At 46.5% G+C, this 20,642-nt stretch overlaps 1 protein-coding gene across 1 annotated transcript; it reads left to right on the top strand.

Moving 5' to 3' along the window:
- Positions 1–5,773: 5,773 nt before the first annotated feature.
- On the top strand, positions 5,774–14,137 carry LOC142852444 (pyrethroid hydrolase Ces2e-like). The gene is made up of 12 exons (XM_075977256.1): positions 5,774–5,923; positions 6,506–6,710; positions 7,991–8,132; positions 8,787–8,920; positions 9,000–9,258; positions 10,075–10,173; positions 10,583–10,723; positions 10,845–10,925; positions 11,384–11,528; positions 12,400–12,537; positions 13,149–13,221; positions 13,737–14,137. The coding sequence occupies exons 1-12, from the start codon at positions 5,848–5,850 to the stop codon at positions 13,921–13,923; spliced, it is 1,680 nt and encodes a 559-aa protein (XP_075833371.1). The 5' UTR covers positions 5,774–5,847; the 3' UTR covers positions 13,924–14,137.
- Positions 14,138–20,642: the final 6,505 nt, after the last annotated feature.

Genomic DNA, 20,642 nt, shown 5'->3' with positions numbered 1-20,642 from the left:
TCTCTGCGGCTTTGGAGCCTGTCCTGGAACTAGCTCTGTAGACCAGGCTGGTCTCGAACTCACAGAGATCCGCCTGCCTCTGCCTCCCGAGTGCTGGGATTAAAGGCGTGCGCCACCACCGCCCGGCCTAGCTGGATCTTGAGATAGATCTATTGCCGTCTTCCCGAGGATCTGCTACACTGATTGTCATAGTGGTTGTACAAGTTTGCACTCCCACCAGCAATGGATGAGTGTTCCTCTTACTTCACATCCTCGCCAGCATGAGCTGTGGCTTGTTTTGTTGATCTCGGTCATTCTCACAGGGGTAAGATGAAATGTCAAAGCAGTTTTGATTTGCATTTCCCTGATGCCTAAGGATGTTAACTTTCATTAAGTGCTTCTCAGCCATCTGAGTTCTATTGAGAATTATCTGTTTAGATCTGTACCCCATTTTTAATTGGGTTATTTGTTTTCTTGATATCTAGTTTCTTGAGTTATTTAAATATTTCGAATATTAGCCCCCCATCAGATGTGAAGTTGGTCAAAATTTTGTCCCATTCTCTAGGCTGCCACTTTGTATGATTGATGGTGTCCCTTGCCTTACAGAAGCCTTTCAGTTTCAGGAGGTCCTATTTATTAATTGTTGATCTTAGTGCTTGTGCTGATGGGGTTCTCTCAAAAAAAAAAGTTTTTTTTTCCCTGTGCTAATGAGTTCAAAGCTATTTGCCACTTTTTCTTCTATCAGCTTCAATGCATCTGATTTTAGGTTGAGTTCTTTGATTCACTGGGAATTATATTTTATTCAGAATGATAATCATGGACCTATTCGCATTCCTCTACATACAGCCAGCCAGTTTGACCAGCACTGTTTGTTGAAGATTCTGTGTTTTTCCAGTGTGCACTTCTGCCCCCTTTGTCAGAAATCAGGTGTCCATAGGTATATGAGTTTATGTCTAGGTCTTCAATTCAATTCTATTGATCAACATGTCTATTTTGTGCCAATACCATGCTTATTTATTACTATGGCTCTGCAGTGCTACTTGAAATCAGCAATGGTGATACCTCCAGCTTCTCTTTTATTGTTCAGGATTGCTTTAGCTATCTTCAGTTTTTTAATTAATCAGCCAATTAATTATTTTTTCCCAGCATGATCACAAGATCCTTCCCTCTCTTTTTCCTCCCAGTCCCTCCTCCTAACTTCTCCCCCTTCCCCATCCACTCTCTCTCCCTTCCCTTCAGAAAAGTGCAGACCTTTCTCGTATATCAGTTAGCCATGGGATATCAAGTTGCAGCAAGAGTAGGCACCTCCTCTCCTAATTAAGGCTGGATGAGACAACCCAGCAGGTGGCAAGGGTCCTAAGAGCAGGCAACAGAGTCAAAGGCAGCCCCTACTCCCTCTGCCAGGAGTTCCACTAGAAGACCAAGCCACATAGCCACACACATGCAGAGGGTCCAGGTCAGCCCCATGGCTAGCTTGAGGATTTTGTGTGTGTGTTTGTGTGTTTCTATATCTGGTTGGAAATTGCCCTTTTCAGTTCTGTGAAGAATTGCCTTGGAGTTGTGGTGGAAGTTGCACTGAATCTACAGACTTCTTTTCACAGAATGATTATGTTTATTAAGTTAATCCTATTAAACCATGGTCTTTCTATCTTCTGATATATTCTTCAGTTTCTTTCTCCAGTGACTTGAGGTTTTTAATCATACAAGTCTTTCACTTGCTTGATTAGAGTTGCCTCAAAATATTTTATATTATTTGAGACTATTGAGAAAGATATTTCCTTGATTTCTTTCTCAGTCCATTTGTCCTTTGTATATAGGAGAGCGACTGATTTTTGTGAGTTAATTTTATATTTTGTTACTTTGCTGAAAGTGTTTATCAGCTGTAGGAGTTTCCTGGCGGGATTTTTCAGGTCACTTATGTATACTATCATATCATCAACATCGATAAGTTCTTAGGCTCCTTCCTTTCCAATTTATATCTCCTTGATTTCCTTAAGTTGTCTTATTGCTCTAGCTTAGAATTCAAGTACTATATTAAATACGCAAGGAGACAACCTTGCCTTGTTCCTGATGTTAGAGGAACAGCTTTGATTTTTCACTTCATTTAAGTTGACCTTGGCTATCGACTTGATGTAAACTGCCTTTATTATTTTGGGGTGTGTTCCTCAGGACTTTTATCATGAAGGGCGAAGCAAGATTAATAAAAACTCAGAGACAGAAAGTGGGGTTCAACCTGAGGATCAGAAAAGCAAAACAGCCAGCCACTGGCTCTTACCTCTACCTCAGTCCAAAATGTCCATCCTGCCTCCAAGACTATCAGAATGAGACTGAGACTGAAGGCTGTCTCCTCCTGTTTTATATTCCTCTCTAGGTCAGGAATTAAAGGTTGTGTCACTGGGATTAAAGGAATGTTCCCTGCATAATTCTTGTACTGTTGCTGTCCAACATGTCTGGATGTGGGCAGATGGACTCCCAAATGAGCACAGTAACAACCATAGGGGCAGATGGAAATGCCTTATGTTGTGTATTTTGAAAATATTTTTATTTTGAAAAAGGGTTTCAGTATGTTGGACTGATTGTCCTAAAATTCCCTCATAACCCAGCATGTCCAAAACACAGTCCTTTTGTCTAAGGTCTTGACATTACAGTGGTATGCAACTACTCCCTGACCTGGAAAAACTGATACCAGTTCTTCCTTCATTTGTTGTTTTAAACCAATCAAACATCATCATCCAAGTGATGATTCGTACAATGTCCTCTCTGACCACCAGGAGGCAGGAGAGCCATGAGAATACTATTTGCCTGGCCTCTACAGTTGGGCAGAGGAGCTGTGCCTGGTCTTCCAGACACCTGAGGGCATTACCGAGTTCCTGCTGTATACACATCTCTGTGAAGTGTGCACTTCTGCTGAAGCACAAAACACTTTGCCAAGGCGTTTTTAGACACTATGTAACCCTCTTACCAGGTTTTAGACCCTATGTAACCCTCTTACCATTGGAAAGCTTTATCATCAAATGATTTTTATACAAACAAATTTACCTTTTACCAGTTTGCATAAGAGGTAAGCAACAATCCACACTTGAAGGATGAAAATAATTCTTTCACTGGAAAAATTTGTCTCATGATCCTTTATGTTAATCCTTGCCTGGTCTCTGCTCCCTGAAACCCCTTGGCTTCTTTGTGGCCGAACAGTTTGAAAACTCCATAGAATTTTAACGCTCTAGGTCCCTGGCCATCCTATCATGAAAAAGAAATCATTTGTGATTGATTCTTCTGGGAGGTACAAGTCAAGGGTGTTGTCCCTTGGTTAACAGTGTCATTCCACATATGCAGGCAACACATCTTACCCACTACCCAGTTCAGGCGCACCTGAATGGCCCAATTTTGATTACTTTTAGACAAGCTCTTATAAATATATCAAACATAGGCTTTTGATATCAATATTTTGTTCCCATTTGGCTGAGGATCTAAGAGCAGAAATGCTGAGTCATATAACACAGGTGTGTTTGACTTTTTTGTTTTGTTTTTGCTTTTATTGTTTTGGTTTTTTGTTTGGTTTTTTTGTTTGTTTGTTTGTTGTTGTTGTTGGTGGTGATGGTTTTCTCAGGCAGGGTTTCTCTGTAGCTTTGGAACCTGTCCTGGAACTAGTTCTTGTAGACCAGGCTGGCCTCAAACTCACAGAGATCTGCCTGCCTCTGCCCCTTGAGTGCTGGGATTAAAGGCGTGTAACCAACACCGCCCTGTGTGTTTTACTTTCAATTAAAGTGCCAGCCTGTCTTCTATGACTATTATTTTGCATCTCCTCCAGACATGTAGGAGGGCGTCAGTGACCCCATATCTTTGTGACCACTTGTCCTTATGGCTCCTCAGCCTTATGTTACAGAATGGTGTGAAGGGGTGGGTGTCTCATTGCAGGAGCTTTAATGGAGTTTGAGCCCCATCCTTCCCCTCCCACTTGCTCCTGGGCTCACTCCCCGCTTCTTCCATGAAGTGCACCTGAGTATCTTCATTCCACACACCTGCTGTGGCCTTGGCAATTACCAACACGGGGTCTGGATGAAGGTGCAGAGAGTAACAAAGCACGCGGGCTCCACCCTACCCCAGCTGTCAGTCACTGCTCTATTGCTGTGGAGAGACACCATGACCATGACAACTGTAACAGAAAGCATTTCACTGGGGGCTTCCTTACAGTTTCAGAGGATGAGTCCAGGGCCACCTTCCTGGTGGATAGCAGGCAGCAGGCAGCAGGCCGCAGGCACAGCGTTGGAGTAGTGGCTGAAAGTTTGTACCCTGATCCACCAGCAGGAGGCAGACAGTTAGCCTGGACCTAGTGTGGGCTTCTGAAACCTCAAACCCCACCTCCAGGGACACACCTCCCTTTTCTAAACAGTCTTCCAACTGGAAACCAAACATTCAAACATATGAGTCTCTAGGGGCCATTCTCATTCAAACCAGCACACCAGCTAAGCTTGGAAAATCTTATATCAAGAAGAAACAGCAGAAAGCCCAGGGCAGGTGAAGAAGCTGATTCCTTGACCCTGAAGGCCTCTCAGCCAAACAACCAATCATGTTTAGTCAAGCAACTGAGGGCAGGGAGAGCAGCAGCCAGTAAAGGCTGCGACCACAGACTGGACAGAGTTGCATTGGAGTTGCTACATTAAAACAGTGTAGCAAGCTTGGATAGGGAAAGGCATGGCAGTCCTGCTCAGAGAAACAGACAAGCACCAAGGAGGAAGTTCAGCAGAGTTAAGCCCTGGATCCATAGATTATCATGTCTGGAAAGACAGACAGAAGGTAAATTCTCAGATGGCCCTGCAGGCTGACATTGATCCTTTATCACTTCCTCCAAGACATCAGCTGGGCTTTGTGGGATCCTAATCCTGTACTCTTCCATGTGTCCTGCTGGGATTCTTCGTGATTATTAAACTCCTGATACAGACTTGTATCTTCAGCTTGATTGTACACTCGGAGAGCCCAGGTTGTCCCTAGTGTTGGGATGAGCAGGGACCCATTAAGTGTTTGTTAAGTACAGGCCAGGAACTGGGGACTTAATGGATAGAGGAACCTTCTAGAAGGCCAGAGGACATGAGCTGGATCCCCATACCTACATAGTGAGAGGAAAGATCTCACTGGCAGAAGTTTTTCACAGGTATGTCATTGCATTCTCTCTCTCTCTCTCTCTCTCTCTCTCTCTCTCTCTCTCTCTCTCTCTCACACACACACACACACACACACACACACACGTAAACACATACACAATAAAGAAACAGGAAAAAATTGAAAGTGTTTCTCACGTAGGTAAAGAACTAGGAAGTCGATTTCAGCAGGAGTTTGCTTAAAGAGGAAACAGATTACGGAGGCGGAGTGAATGGGGATCTGACTGACCAGTGCCAGAGTTGCAGTGCCTCGGTGAAGCAGCCACAACCTGTGCAGAGGGTCCGTGGATCCTAGGATCACTGGGATGGTCACATTCTGATTCCTCTCCATCTGGGGTATCTTCAGGATTTACCTACTCAGATGAGCCCCCCCCCGCCCCCGGCTTCTCCTTTTTTTGTCCCCTGACATCTGAGCCCTGAGAACAAGGACAGCCGTCACGGTTTGAGTTCATTTAAGTTTGCATACAGGACTCCTGGTATCACAGAATTGCTTTAGATGCCATGATATCTCTTTCTAGGAGGCCAAGGAGCAAGAACAAAGATTGCTTGGCCTGCCGCCGGCCTTCACCTCTTTGACAATAAGGACTTTGCCCCACCCTGCTGAGTTTCTGCCTACTTCATTTTAGGTCCAACGTCCTGCCTGCGCAAGTCCTACATATTCTCTTTTCTGTCCGTGACACACAGCAACACGGACTCAGACTAGGAGCCGACCATGAAACTGGAAAGATTTCCTGGCTGGTTGAAGGCTGTGACCTGTGGGCTCCTGCTTCTCTTCCTGCATGTACAAGGTGAGACTCCTTCAGTGAGTACTGAGGACCAGGGTCAGGGACGCCCAGATCTGCAGAGTGGGCAGCTTGTCTTACAGGAAGGAAGGAACCAACAAGGGATGGCAGATAAAAGGGTGGGAATTATGGACCTCCCTGTGCCCCCACCAAAACCCACACAATGAGCCCTGCAGCACCCAGAGGCTAGAGATGTCCTTACCACAAAAGCTATCCAGGATAAGGAGGTCTGAGCGGCACTGGACCTGCAGATTAGGGGAAAGAACCAAGGGGACATTTCCTTCCTCTGTGCGTGTGTGTAGCTGCTACAGAACTCTGGATGATCATGAAAGTAATACATCCATGCTGCTGTGTGGCTCTGAGGATGTCTCCTTGTTGGTCACACGCTTGCACAGCCACCACTCAAAAGGAGCATGAGCTAATTTCCTGGACATCGGGATGATAAAGAAACTCCTATCCCCACATCTCACAGATAATCCCAGGCACCCCAGATTCCCTCCCCCATGGACCCTAGAGAAGATGAAGGGGGAAACAACAGTATGGTGGCAGCTGCCTGAGTAGCACTAACCCTGATGGCATCTCTCCCAGGCCAGGACTCAGCCAGCCCCATCAGGAACACACACACTGGCCAGGTTAGGGGAAGCCTCGTCAAGGCGAAAAACACCGAAGTTGGTGTCCACAGCTTCCTGGGAATCCCCTTTGCCAAGCCACCTGTAGGACCACTGCGTTTTGCACCCCCTGAAGCTCCTGAACCGTGGAGTGGTGTGAGAGATGGGACCTCCTATCCAGCCATGTAAGTTCTGGGGTTCAGATGACTTTCAGCCTCTGGGGTGAGGATGTGCTCTGAGCTCTGGGCCAGAATGAGGGGTTTCCTTCATCCCAACCCCACAGAAGTTTTCTGTCTGGGATATGTACTCTGTCATGCATTTTCAGATACAAGACTAACGCTTCTAACAAAGCAACTTTGCCAATCTTCTGGGTCATAGTCCGGTTCCTGTAGGGAGTTGTCTCTCAGTTTTGCAGTGAGAGATTAAAAAAAAAAAGGTTCCCAGATTCAGATTGTGCCAAGTGATCTCTGCCACCATGGAAGAGATCTAGGGACAAGGGCCAATATAAGCACATTAACCAGCCAAAGCCCAGGGTCTAGTGCCAAGTACTGTAAGTAAGTCTCTCAGGAGGGCATCAGGGATGTGTCCTTAGCCACTTCATCTTCAGCACTGAGACAATCCATAGAGCCAAGTGACATTGTTCAAAGAAATGTCTAAAAGCTTCCTCTGGAAACTACATGGAAATGCAAACCACCCCACTACTCTTTGGGACATTGCTGTCCACTGACTCCATAGGAGCTGTGTAGGCAGAGCACCACATTATCCGGGTATCTTCACTCTGTTTCTTGTTGCTGGGGTAACATACCTGGTAAAGTCAACTGTAGGCAGAAACAGTTTCTTATGGGTCACAGTTCCACATGACCATCCATTGCAAGGGGAACTTAAAGGACTGGAACATCACCTCTTTAACACCAGAGATCAAAGAACGCATCCATACCTGTTAGTGGTCGGTTGCCTTCTCTGATCCTTCCTAGGGAATGGCACCACTCAGGGTTGGGAACAGTCTTACCTCTACTCACAGAACCAAGAAAATCCCCATAGGCTTTCCTGATCTAGACAATCCTTCATTGAGTCTAAATCCCACGGGTGATGCTCTGTTTCTTCGAGTGAGGAATCAAAACTAACCACCTCAACAGGAATTACGGAGTACAAAGAGAAGTGGTGACTCACTGTGTGCAGGAAGCTATTCTCATTGAGCCCCCTGGAGTTCTCTAGATCCTAGGCTCAGAAAGAATAACATATACGTCCTCACCCAAGTGCAGGCGTCTCTTGAAACCTGGTTCTGTCCTAGCTTTCACTGAGCCTGTAGCCTTTACCTTGATAGGAAAGGACTTTAGAGCATATTCATGCTTTAGGGAAACATCTTGAAGGAAAGTGGCCAAATTTGTCTGAAAGAAAATCCATACAAAAACCAGGTTTTGACTACCAGACATGTCTTGTAATAACTGTCTGTCACTGTCACCAGGTGTCCACAAAATGAGGATATGATGAATTCAGAGGGTCTGAAGATGAGAAAACACCTCATGCCTCCCATCTCTATGTCCGAGGACTGCCTATATCTCAACGTCTATACACCAGCGCATGCCCGTGAGGGCTCTAACCTGCCTGTGAGAGTTTGGCCGCGGTCAACTGGGTGGAGGTGGAGATTTCTCTCTCAGGAGGATTAGAAGGCATAAAATCAACTGAGTTCCACTGCAGTGTAAACCCTAATGAGAAGTCTTTTCCTAATGTGTCCACGAGAGCCTTCTCAGTCATGGTGGGCAGCTAACCCCTGGATATAGGACACTGAGCACTGGAACTCTGAGAGGTCAGGGGTTGTGCTCCATGGACTCACTCAGGACATTCTCAACAAACTTGAGCCTTAGAGCCCAGGCAGGAATCCAAGGATGAGCATTGAGATAAGCCAAATTCCAACTTTGGGATATTGGTTGTGCCAATGAGATTTGGTGATGCTTTTGATTCATAATCAGGAAAACTGTTACAGAGACACCCTTCTCCACATTTTTGAGGAGTCTGGGAGTGATAGTGACATCACTCTGGACTTAAATCCATTAATCCAAACTGAGATTCTTGGTGTAACAGTGGGGCTTGGAAATACGCTGATGAGACTGTGTTCCTCACCTGTGGCCTGGGTCTTAGATGCTGAGGAGTCCTGTGTGTGTTTAGCTGCACAGATAGAAAGAAGACAATAATCTGGCAGGCAGTCCCTCTTGAACTTGTGCCTGAAAGAAGCCTCCCGACATCTCTCTTGACTTCTCCAGGTGATGGTGTGGATCCATGGTGGTGCTCTGGTTGTAGGAATGGCCTCCATGTATGATGGGTCCATACTGGCAGCCACAGAAGATGTGGTGGTGGTCACTATCCAGTACCGCCTGGGTGTCCTGGGCTTCTTCAGGTAAGCATGGGCTGGGCTGGGCAATGGTAGCTGAGAAGAACCTGGACAGACCTTTGATCCATGTCCTTCCACTTCTCAGCACTGGAGACCAGCACGCCAGAGGCAACTGGGGCTACCTGGACCAAGTGGCTGCCCTGCGCTGGGTCCAGCAGAACATTGCCCACTTTGGAGGCAACCCTGACCTTGTCACCATCTTTGGCGAGTCAGCAGGTGGTGCAAGTGTGTCTTCACTTGTTGTGTCCCCCATGTCCAAAGGACTCTTCCACAGAGCCATCATGGAGAGTGGAGTAGCCGTGTTGCCTGGCCTCATCTCCAGCTCCTCTGAGGTGGTTTATGGAGTGAGTGCACTCTATTCCTCCAGCCCTGGCCTGCTGTCTTAGCGCTCACTCTCTAGGACTCTGCTGCTGCCATCAGCAGGAAAAATGAGGACCACGGGAAGTAACTTCCCTTCAGTACCTTCTGAAAGGCTCAATGTTTAGATCCCTCACCCCTACCCCACCCCCATAGTTCTTTATACAAGGTGTGTATGTTGTATGTTCACCAAAGCTGTACCTAGAAGCTTCCATTATTGGCAAAAGCAAGTATGTGTGGGCTTGGAGGATGGTACAAGAGGTAGGAGAGCTTTCTATGCAAGTATGAGGATTTCAAGTCAACCCCCAGAACACACATATATCTGGGCGTGGTTTTTCTTGTCTCTAATCCAGGTGTTCCTATAGTGAGATGGGAAACAGGGACAGGTTAATCCCTGGAAGGTTACAGACTAGCTAGACCGGTGTAGGCTGCAGCAGAACTAGAGAGTATTTCTCAAACTAGATGAAAGGTGGGAAGAGGAAGAAGGGAAGGAGAGGGGAGGGAGGGAGGGAGGGAGGAGGAAGGGAGGGAGGGAGAGAGGGAGGGAGAGAGGGAGGAGGAAGGGAGGGAGAGAGGGAGGGAGGAGGAAGGGAGGGAGGGAGAGAGGAAGGGAAAAGGGAGGGAGGGAGAACTGCCACTGCTGACCAAGAGGAAAATGGGAACAATTTTGTTCTGATTCCAGTCCACACACATTACACCGCATGGTATAATATTTAGAGCCAATGGCACCCTCCCGGGCCTGGGAAAACTCCTCTGCCTGGAAGACAAGGCATCCAGGCAGCCTCATCCTCCTCCCTTTCCAGATTGTGGCCAATCTATCTGATTGCGCAGCTGTGGACACAGAGACGCTAGTGCGCTGCCTACGGGGCAAGAGTGAAGCAGAGATTCTGGCTATTAACAAGGTGCGGCTGGGAAGATGGCAGGTTGCAAGGTGTGTTACAGGTAGTCCTCATTAGTATGAGCAAATTACCTAAGCTCCATGGCTTAGTATCCTTTGAGTCCTGGGCAAAATCAATACCAGCATCGGCTGTTCCAAGTGCAAGGTCTCCTCAGGGGTGAGATGGAGAGGTGGAGAATAACCATCCCGAGACAAATCAGCAAGTGGAGAGGGGTGGAGAATAACCATCCCGAGACAAATCAGCAAGTGGAGTGGGGTGGAGAATAACCATCCGAGACAAATCAGCAAGTGGAGAGGGGTGGAGAATAACCATCCCGAGACAAATCAGCAAGTGGAGAAGGCGTGGAGGTTACTCAGTGGTCATCAGCATATGTATTTCATTGACCTTCAGCATTGATTTTAATGCCCCTCAGGTCTTCAAGGTCATCCCCGCAGTGGTGGATGGAGAGTTCTTCCCCAAGCACCCTGAGGAGCTCTTGGCCTCTGCTGATTTTCACCCTGTCCCCAGCATCATTGGTGTCAACAATGATGAGTATGGTTGGCTTCTCCCTATGGTGAGGCTCAGTTCTAACCTCCTGGATGCTTGGGGACTCATATGGTGGGCAGTGGGAACTCAGAGATTCGTTGATCCATATCCATGTCATGGCATACTTAAAACCATTCTCCATACCCCAGTTCATGGGCTCTGCTCAGAAGATGAAGGGAATAACCAGACAAACCCTGCCTGCTGTTCTGAAGAGCACAACACCACAGATGGTGAGACTCTCGGGCCACTGCCACCATTGCAAGGACCCCTGACTAACTTTCATAAGGAGCATCTCCAGAAATAAGTGTGTATGTGTGTGTGCACATGCACGCGTGACCTACCTGTGTGTGTTCCTCTGTGTATGCCTATGTGTGTCCATCTGTGTGTGTACGTGTGTGTACCTGTCTGTGTGTACCTGTGTGTATGCATGTCTGTGTGTACCTGTGTATTTGTGTGTACCTGTGTGTGCATGTTTTTATGTGTTCCTGTTTGTGTAACTCTGTGTGTGTGTGCATCTGTGTGTGTACATGTGTGTGCATGTCTGTGTGTACCTGTGTGTGTACCTGTCTATCTGAGGTCACTCCAAGCTTTCCCCATACCACACCTCTTTTGCATTTCCCCACTGAGCCTACTGCCTACACATCTTAGTGCCTGTGTCCCCGCATTCTTCTTGATTCCTGTGGTACAGATGCTGCCTCCCGAGTGTAGTGAACTGATAATGGAAGAGTACATGGGGGACACGGAGGACCCACAGACCCTCCAAATACAGTATGCAGAGATGATGGGAGACGTCACATTTGTGGTCCCTGCACTCCAAGTAGCACATTTTCAGCGTGAGTACATCTATGACAAGATCAAGGGAAGAAGCTCAGACAGTGGTTCCCAGGTTAGCTCTCTGGGGTCCAGGCTTGGCCTGTGTCTGAATAAGAGCTCTGGTTCCAGACAACCAAGAGTCCTTTTTATTAATTTATTCTCTCATATATTACATCCCAACCACAGTTTCCACTCGCTCTTCTCCTCCCAGTCTCTCTGTCCCTCCTGCCTCCCCATCCACTCCTCTTCTGTTTCCCTTCAGAAAAGGTCTGGCCTCCCAAGGATATCAGCCAAACATAACATTTCAAGTTGCAATAAGAATAGGTACCTCAAAAAGCTACGGAGAAACCCTGTCTCGAAAAATCCAAAAAAAAAAAAAAAAAAAGAATCGGTACATCCCCTCATATTAAGGCTGCATGAGGCAACCCAGTAGGAGGAAAAGGGTCCCAAAAGCAGGCAGCAGAGTCACAGACAGTCCCCAATCCCTCTGTTAGGAGTTCCACAAAAACACTAAACTATGCCACTATGACATATATGCAAAGGACCTAGCTTAGACCCATGAGGCTCCCTGTTGGTTGGTTCAAAACTGAGAGTCTTTATTGAGTAAATCCTTATGTTGAGTGTGAGAGAATGACATCTTATCCAGGTACAGAGGAGGAAGTGACTGAGTGATACTCTGTGACTTGACCAACCTACTCAGCTGTGGAGGGCAGAGTCATTATTTAACAGGGGGATTTCCACAGCCACAACCAATGCTCAATGCTGGAGCTCCCCACTCAACTGTTGTAACTCCAGATAACTTAAAACCAAGCTGTCTTGTCACCAAATGTGTGTGAGAACAGTTCTAGGCAAAGTGCTGCCATGAACATCACCCCAGGTCCTCTCACGCAGGTTCCCACGCTCCTGTCTACTTCTATGAGTTCCAACATCGGCCCAGCTTCTTCAAGGATATCAAACCACCCCATGTAAAGGCTGACCATGGTGATGAGGTTCTTTTTGTCTTTGGGTCCTTCTTCTGGGGTGTGAAAAGTGAGTCTTCCTTATTTTCCATGAGTTGAATGAGGTCTCAGATGGCTCTCTGGGGGACTCCTGAACTCTCAGTCCATTTGAAGAAACCTGTATACAGATATAGATTTAGATATAGATATATAGATATAGATGTATAGATAGATAGATAGATGACAGACAGACAGACAGATAGATAGGTAGATAGATAGGGTTTAGAATCTGGACCCATCCCAGTCTAGCCTATAATGGGGAAGACAGCACATCGAGTCAAGAATTCAATTAGAGGGGCTGGAGAGATGGCTCAGTGGTTAAGAGCACTGTCTGCTCTTCCAGAGATCCTGAGTTCAATTCCCAGCAACCACATGGTGGCTCCAAACCATCTGTAAAGAGATCTGGCGCCCTCCTCTGGCGTGTGGAGGAAGAAAATTGTATACATAATAAATAAATCTTTAAAAAAAAAAGAATTCAATTAGAGGCTTCCATGGATGGTGGATACTGTAAATAGTGAAGAAGGGAGGTAGCAAAACCAATAGTTTGGGGTCAGACAACAGTTGGAATCGTGAGTCTGAAGCATGAGTTGGCAGTTCTATGGGGTGGCCTAACTTGGACCTTTGTCTTCCTCATGACTCCAGTTGACCTCACTGAGGAGGAAGAGCTACTGAACAGGAGGATGATGAAGTACTGGGCCAACTTTGCAAGACATGGGTGAGAACACACCTCTCTCTCAACCTTCCGGGTGTGGGACCCTTTCTAGGGCTCCTCTTTGGATGAAGGCCTTCTTATTATGCATAGATATTTCATCACATGATAGAGTCTTCTCTACCCACTTACACAGACACTTTGTGGGTGTCAGTTACTGGTCATCTCACAGTGACCTGGCTCATGAACCATAGTGCTATGGGACTGTTCTTTTGATCTTACCTCTCGAAGACATAAAACTGGTCAAGTACTTGTCTCCCATCTGAAGCAGAAACCAGAGTGTGGCACTTGTATCCCTACAAGTGTGTGTGTGTGTACCTACCTGTGTGTATCTGTGTGTGTGCTTGTGTGTGTGTACCTCTGTGTGCACCAATGTGTGTGTGTACATCTGTGTGTGTCCCATCAGTCCCTGTCCCACCAGCCCCTTCACCACTGACCTAATTGTTCCACTGCCCTGACCCAAATCAGGGAACCAGACTTTGGGTCACCCTCACCCTTCCCCCTGGCTGGCATATCCACAGGAACCCCAACAGCGAGGGTCTCCCCTACTGGCCCATGATGGATGATGATGAGCAGTATCTGCAGCTGGACATCCGGCCTGCTGTGGGCCGAGCCCTGAAGGCCAGAAGGCTGCAATTCTGGACCCAGACTCTGCCCCAGAAGATCCAGGAGCTAAAGGGGGCTCAGGAGAGGCACAAAGAGTTGTAGTACTCTGTGTGAAGAAAGGCGTGTGGGCTTCATAGACATGTGGGCTCTCTCTAAGGTTTGGACAGCCTTTTGACCCTAGCACTCACATAATCATTCCTAACATAAACAGCCACCCCTTTTACCAATCCGTATGACAAGACCTCTGCACGTCACTCCTTGACAAGACACTGCTGTTCTTCTGGTAGATTCACTCAATAAAAGTTCTTGTAACAATGTGGAATATGGATGTGACCCCCGAAGTCCCACAGTCTTCACAAATTCCGGATGCTGTTCCAAATAGATCACTAACCGTCAGCAGGTGTTGTGATACGTATCTGTGGCTCCAGCTACTCAGAAACTGAGACAGGACTATTCAATCAGTCTGGGAGTTCCACACTGACTTGGACAACATAGTAAAACCCGTATCTCAAAAACAGAAACAATTGTCAACTTGGTAATATACATACAGAAATATATGTAAAGTTCTGTGGACTGAGAAATACAGGGTCTACAAAGGAATCTGAGCCACACGGGCTGCCAGAGCTCAGCTCCTAGACCTCTCTGACATCAGTTACTGAGCACAGCAGGTACGGAAAACTCTGGACAGATTATCCCAGTAGAGGAAATCTCTCTATTGTCCACTTTTGTGAGAAGCTGGACTTGATACGTTCATATACACCTAAGGTTTATGCAGGAGAGAGGTGCTTGGCCAACAGACTAGGTGGGCCCAGTTTCTCAGACTAGAGGCTGACCTTGTGGGAAGGTACCATGGAGGGAGGAGTTTAAAAAGCTGGTAGACAAGAATGCAGGAACTGTGTGTCTCCCAGTGCCCCCACCAAAGCCCACACAATGAATTGTGCAGTGCACAGAGGACTAGAGATGTTCTTACCAAAAAGCCATCCAGTGTAAGGAGGTCTGAGCAGCACTGGACCTGCAGATTAGGGGAAAGAACCAAGGGGACATTTCTTTCCTGTGTGTGTGTGTGTAGCTGCTACAGAACTCTGGATGATCACGAAAGTAATACATCCATGCTGCCATGTGGCTCTGAGGATGTCTCCTTGTTGGTCACACGCTTGCACAGCCACCACTCAAAAGGAGCATGAGCTATGTTCCTGGACATCGGGACAATAAAGAAACTCCTATCCTCACATCTCATAGCTAATTCCAGGCACTCCAGATTCCCTCCCCCATGGACCCTAGAGAAGATGAGGTGGGAAACAACAGTATGGTGGCAGCTGCCTGAGTAGAACTAACCCTGGTGAGTCCTGGGTACCCTGTCTAATGTTTTATCAGGACCCTGAGGACTCTCTCATCTAAGTTAATCCTATGTCTAGTGCAAAAGAGTGACATCTTTTCTAGTTAAAAATGAGGAAAGTGAGGTAGTGATACTCTGTGACCACTCAAACTACTCAGGTGCAAAAGCCAGAGTCAAGATTGAACCCAAGCTCTTGCACCAGCCTTGAAGTCTGTGCTCTCCCCAAGACCCTTAATACTCCAACCACTGTGATTCCTGACAACTTCAGGCCAAGGTATCTTGTGTCCTCAGTACCAGGTCCACGCCCCTGTCTACTTCCATGCCAAGCTCATCAGAGGCATTAGACCACATCGTGTGAAGACCAGCCTTGAGGGGATATCACCTTTGGTTTGGAGTCTTCTTCTAGGCAGCAGATATGAGTCTTCTTTTCATGAGCATGTGAGGGGTTACTGGGCTCACTGCCCAGTTATGGAAGCTGAGGCTCTTAGAGAGCCTCTTGCAGCCAGAGGTTCTATAGTTCACACACAGCCTAGGACAGCCTAAAACCCAAGGCAGTCCTTCTGTCTTGAGGCCTGAAGTAACAGGGTATGTCACTATTCCAAATAAGATATTTGAAAGGAATAATTTTCTTAGACAATTGCTCTATGACAGAAGGAAGGAAAGCACACTGGCAAGAATGAGCTCAGGAAACCTTCCATGAGGCTGGGCCTAGTAAGGGCAGGATGGGGAAGGGATCCTGGTAGGTGGGGGTGAACACATCCAGGTCCCAGGGTCAGGCTAAACAGGGATGCTAAGTGTGGAGCATGAGCTGGCAGCTGCATGATGTGGGAAGGACCAGACCTTTGTCCTCCTTCTGTCTGCAGGTGACCTCACTGAGGAGGAGCTGCTAGGCAGGACAAGAGTATACTAGACCAACTTTGCATGACATTACATGTATGAGTGGATACCCCTCCCTGATCAAGGAAATCCCCTTCAGACCTTCCATTATCTGTGCTGACCTCATCAACATACATGGGCTGGTTCTTCATCACATGGAGCCTCCTCTACAATGCCAGAGCCCACTCAGACAGGAGTCGCTTGTAGATGCTGGTCACTGCTCATCTCCCCATGACTGACAGGCAGGTAACATTTTCTTATTTTGTCTACATAAGTCTATGTTGAAAAGAAAGGACAAACAGTCCAGATGGCACTACCACATACAGAGCAGACACTGGTGGGAACTTCTTACATCAGGACATATGCACCTCCAAGCCTCTGGGGAAAAAACGAAATTTATGCCCTGGCAAAGCTGAAGCATGCATGGGCAGCCCGTATATAGTGGCTCTGTTGAACTTGTCAGTATTTGGTTTCTTTTTTTTTTGTTTGTTTGTTTTTTTAGAATAGGGAGATATTTTATTAACTTTTCATTAAAAATTTTATATTATATATATATATATATATATATATATATATATATATATATATATATTTGGTTTTTCGAGACAGGGTTTCTCTGTGGTTTTGGAGCCTGTCCTGGAACTAGCTCTTGTAGACCAGGCTGGTCTCGAACTCACAGAGATCCGCCTGCCTCTGCCTCCCAAGTGCTGGGATTAAAGGCGTGCGCCACCACCGCCCAGCTTATATAATATATTTTGATCATGTGTTTCCCTCCCCCGACATTTCCAAGATCCTCCCAACCTCTCTGCCCTCCCAACTTTATGTTCTTTTTTTCTCTAAAAAGAACCCCCCAAACAAGAAACAAAAAGCAAGAAACAAGCAAATAAACATAAAAATGAAAAACCAAACAAACAGACCCCAAAACCAATATGACCAAATGAAAACAAAGCCAAATGAAAGGAAAAGTCCATAACATACCACCGAGTCTGTTCTATGTTGGCCAACTACTCCTGGGCCTGGGCCCGCCTAAATGGAGCTGATACACCAGTAGCCTAGATGGAGCTGATACACCAGTAACCTAGATGGAGTTGATACACCAGTAGCCAGGATGGAGCTGATACACCAGTAGCCAGGATGGAGCTGATACACCAGTAGCCAGGATGGAGCTGATACACCAGTAGCCTAGATGGAGCTGATACACCAGTAGCCAGGATGGAGCTGATACACCAGTAGCCAGGATGGAGCTGATACACCAGTAGCCAGGATGGAGTTGATACACCAGTAGCCAGGATGGAGCTGATACACCAGTAGCCAGGATGGAGCTGATACACCAGTAGCCAGGATGGAGCTGATACACCAGTAGCCAGGATGGAGTTGATACACCAGTAGCCAGGATGGAGCTGACACACCAGCAGCCTAGATGGAGCTGACACACCAGTAGCCCTCACTCCTTTGGGGAAAACTTTACCAGCAGAGTCCAGTTGAAAATCGTTTCTTGGTTAGGGGTGGGACTTTGTGTCTACTTCTCTCTCTCTTTACTGGGACCCTATTATGGCTTGAGCCTGTGTAGGTCTTGCACATGTTGCCACAGTCTCCGTGATACACACACACATACACACACGTATGTATATGTATGTATATATCTAAAACTGTAATGGACCATGTTCAAGGCCTAACCATACATGATCTTTGAGTTTAACTTTCTTTTTCTTTCTTTCTTTCTTTCTTTCTTTATTAAGGATTTCTGCCTCCTCCCCTCAACCGCCTCCCATTTCCCTCCCCCTCCCCCGATCAAGTCACCCTCCCTCATCTGCTCGAGAGCAATCAGGGTTCCCTGACCTGTGGGAAACCCAAGGACCGCCCACCTCTATCCAGGTCTCCTAAGGTGAGCATCCAAACTGCCTAGGCTCCCCCAAAGCCATTTCGTGCAGCAGGATCAAAAACCCACTGCGATTGTTCCTGAGTTCTCAGTATTCCTCATTGTCCTCTATGTTCAGCTAATCCGGATTTATCCCATGCTTTTTCAGACCCAGGCCAGCTGGCCTTGGTGAGTTCCCGATAGAACATCCCCATTGTCTCAGTGTGTGGGTGCACCCCTCGAGGTCCTGAGGTCCTTGCTCGTGCTCCGTCTCCTTCTGCTTCTGATTTGGACCTTGAGATTTCTGTCGTATTTGGTTTCATGATCTAAGTTGATGAGGACAAATGACCAGGTCTCTTCCTTAAGAGGGCACCAGATCTCATCACAGATGGCTGTGAGCTATGATATGGACTTGAACTCGGGACCTTTGGAAAAGCAGGCAGTGCTCTTAACTGCTGAGCCATCTCTCCAGCCTAGAATGTTCTACTCACTGTCCTGATCCAAATTAAGAACTGAGGCTTTGGTTCAGTAGGTCTCAAAATGGCCAATGCCCCACTCTGTTGGGAATCCCCAAAGTAAAGGCTGCCTCAGTGGTCCTTGTTTGGCCAAGACACACAATGATGCAGATGGACATCCAACCAACTGTTGGGCATGCCCTGAAAGCCTCTGGATGGAGTTCTTGATTCAGACCCTGCCCTAGAACATCCTGGAACTAAAGGAGGCTGTGGACAACCATGTGGAGCTATAGCATGTTATACCTGATTTGGGGTGTACTGAGCCAAGGGGGGGTCAGCCTTTGCTGCACAAACACCCTGAAGAGACATCAGTCTATTCACCCAACACTTCTGAGGAGCCCCTGTTTGCTTCTTGTTCCAACCCTGCCTGGGCCCTGACTTGTTCCACACCTCAGTGCACCCATGACGATGAGCATGTGTGAGCCCCAGTGGGTGCCGACTTTCTCTGCACCCCACTGGACCTGTGCCTCTTCCTCCCTTCTTCACCTCATCTCCTTCCTGTCCTTTTTCTCCTCTTTTCCAAGGCCCAGACGTTCTCAAATAAAGCAGCTGCCCTGGGGATTGGTGAGCACACCAACTGGTGGCTGTCAAATTTCCATGTCCACCTCTCAACGAGTCCCATGTTTTCTCGCATTTACACTGGACACTAAAACGGTGTTGCTCTCAGCTCTTAGTAACTGTGAGTTTCTGTGACCTTTAATCTTGGTTGTCAACTTGGTAACATCTGGTGTCAACTAAGAGATACACTTCTGGGTGGGTCTCAGAGGGTATTTCCACAAGTTTTACCTGAGGGAAGGAAAACTTCCTCCATAGTGCACCTTTTGATTGTATCCTAGGTCTAAGGAGGTGTAAGGAAAAACCAGTATTTCAAGCCTACCTACCTTTTCAGTGTGTCCATCTCTGCTGCTGCCGCCTTCAGCCTTCAATGAGGGATGAAGACCAGCAATTCTTTAGGGATCTTCTAGGTCTTCAGTGCTAGATGGAACGGCTGAGGCACTGAGATTAATGAACGGAGCAGAAGCTGGGGTTCTTAGGGTCTCCAGACTACATGTGGTCATTGTTAGACTGTCCATATAAGGCCATTCTAGAAAATCCCCTTTTATAACATATGCACACTCCTTTAATTCTTTTCATCTAGAGATCCCTGTGTCCATCTTAGTATCTTCCTTGTTAACCTAGCTTCTCTGGAGCTGAGGATTGTAGTCTGCTTAGCCATCTAGCATTCACTTTTTGTGAGAACATACCATGTTTGTCTTTCTGAAACTGGGTTACCTTACTCAGGTTGATTATTTCTAGTTTCATCTGTTTGTCTTCAAATTTCATAATGTCATTGTTTCTTACCACTGAGTAATACTCCATTGTGTAAATGTACCACATTTTCGTTATCCATTCTTTGGTTGAGGGGCAACTAGGCTGTTTCCAGGTTCTGACTGTTAGGAATCATGCTGCTATGAACATTGTTGAGCAAATGTCCTTGTGGTATGATTGAGCATCCTTTGGGTATATGCCCAAGAGTGGCATCATTAGGTCTTGAGATAGATTGATTTCCAATTTTCTGAAAAGTTACCATATCGATTTCCAAAGTGGTTGTACAAATTTTCACTCCCATCAGCAATAGAGGAGTGTTCTTCTTACTCCAAATCCTCTCCGGCAGAAGTTGTCCTCAGTGTTTTTGATGCTAGCCGTTCTGACAGGTGTAAGATGGTATCTCAAGTTGTTTTGATTTGCATTTCCTTGATGATTAAGGATGTTGAACAATTCCTTCAATGTCATTCAGCCATTTGAAATTCTTCTGTTGAGAATTCTGTTTATATCTGTACCACATTTTTAAATTGGGTTATTTGTCCTTTAAATGTCTAATCTCTTGAGTTCTTTATATATTTTGGAGCTCAACCCTCTGTCTGATGTGGGGTTGGTGAAGATCTTTTCCCATTCTGTAGGCTGTTGTTTTGTCTTAATTACCATGCCCTTTGCCTTTCAGTTTTAAAAGGTCCCATTTATTGATCGTTGCTCTCAGTGTCTGTGCTGCTGAGCTTATATTTAGGAAGTGGTCTCCTGTGCCAGTGTGTTCAAGTGTACTTCCCACTTTCTTTTCTGTTAGGTTCAGTGTAAATTGATTTATGTTGAAGTCTTTGATCCACTTGGATTTGAGTTTTATGAATGGTGATAGATATGGATCTGTTTGTAAACTTCTACATAATGACATTCAATAACACAGTATTTCAAGAATAGCCTA

Source organism: Microtus pennsylvanicus, chromosome 6 (assembly GCF_037038515.1).
Source record: "Microtus pennsylvanicus isolate mMicPen1 chromosome 6, mMicPen1.hap1, whole genome shotgun sequence".
Taxonomy (NCBI): Eukaryota; Metazoa; Chordata; class Mammalia; order Rodentia; family Cricetidae; genus Microtus; species Microtus pennsylvanicus.
The sequence above is the reverse complement of the archived record's forward strand: the minus strand, read 5'-3'. Positions and strand labels throughout refer to the sequence as shown.

Excerpts from the sequence above, each read along its gene's own strand:
- LOC142852444 (XM_075977256.1), top strand. The coding sequence starts at position 5,848 with ATGAAACTGGAAAGATTTCCTGGCTGGTTGAAGGCTGTGACCTGTGGG. Across the intron at positions 11,529-12,399 it reads CCAAGTAGCACATTTTCAGC|GTTCCCACGCTCCTGTCTAC; the intron begins GTGAGTACATCT and ends CCTCTCACGCAG. Across the intron at positions 13,222-13,736 it reads GCCAACTTTGCAAGACATGG|GAACCCCAACAGCGAGGGTC; the intron begins GTGAGAACACAC and ends GCATATCCACAG.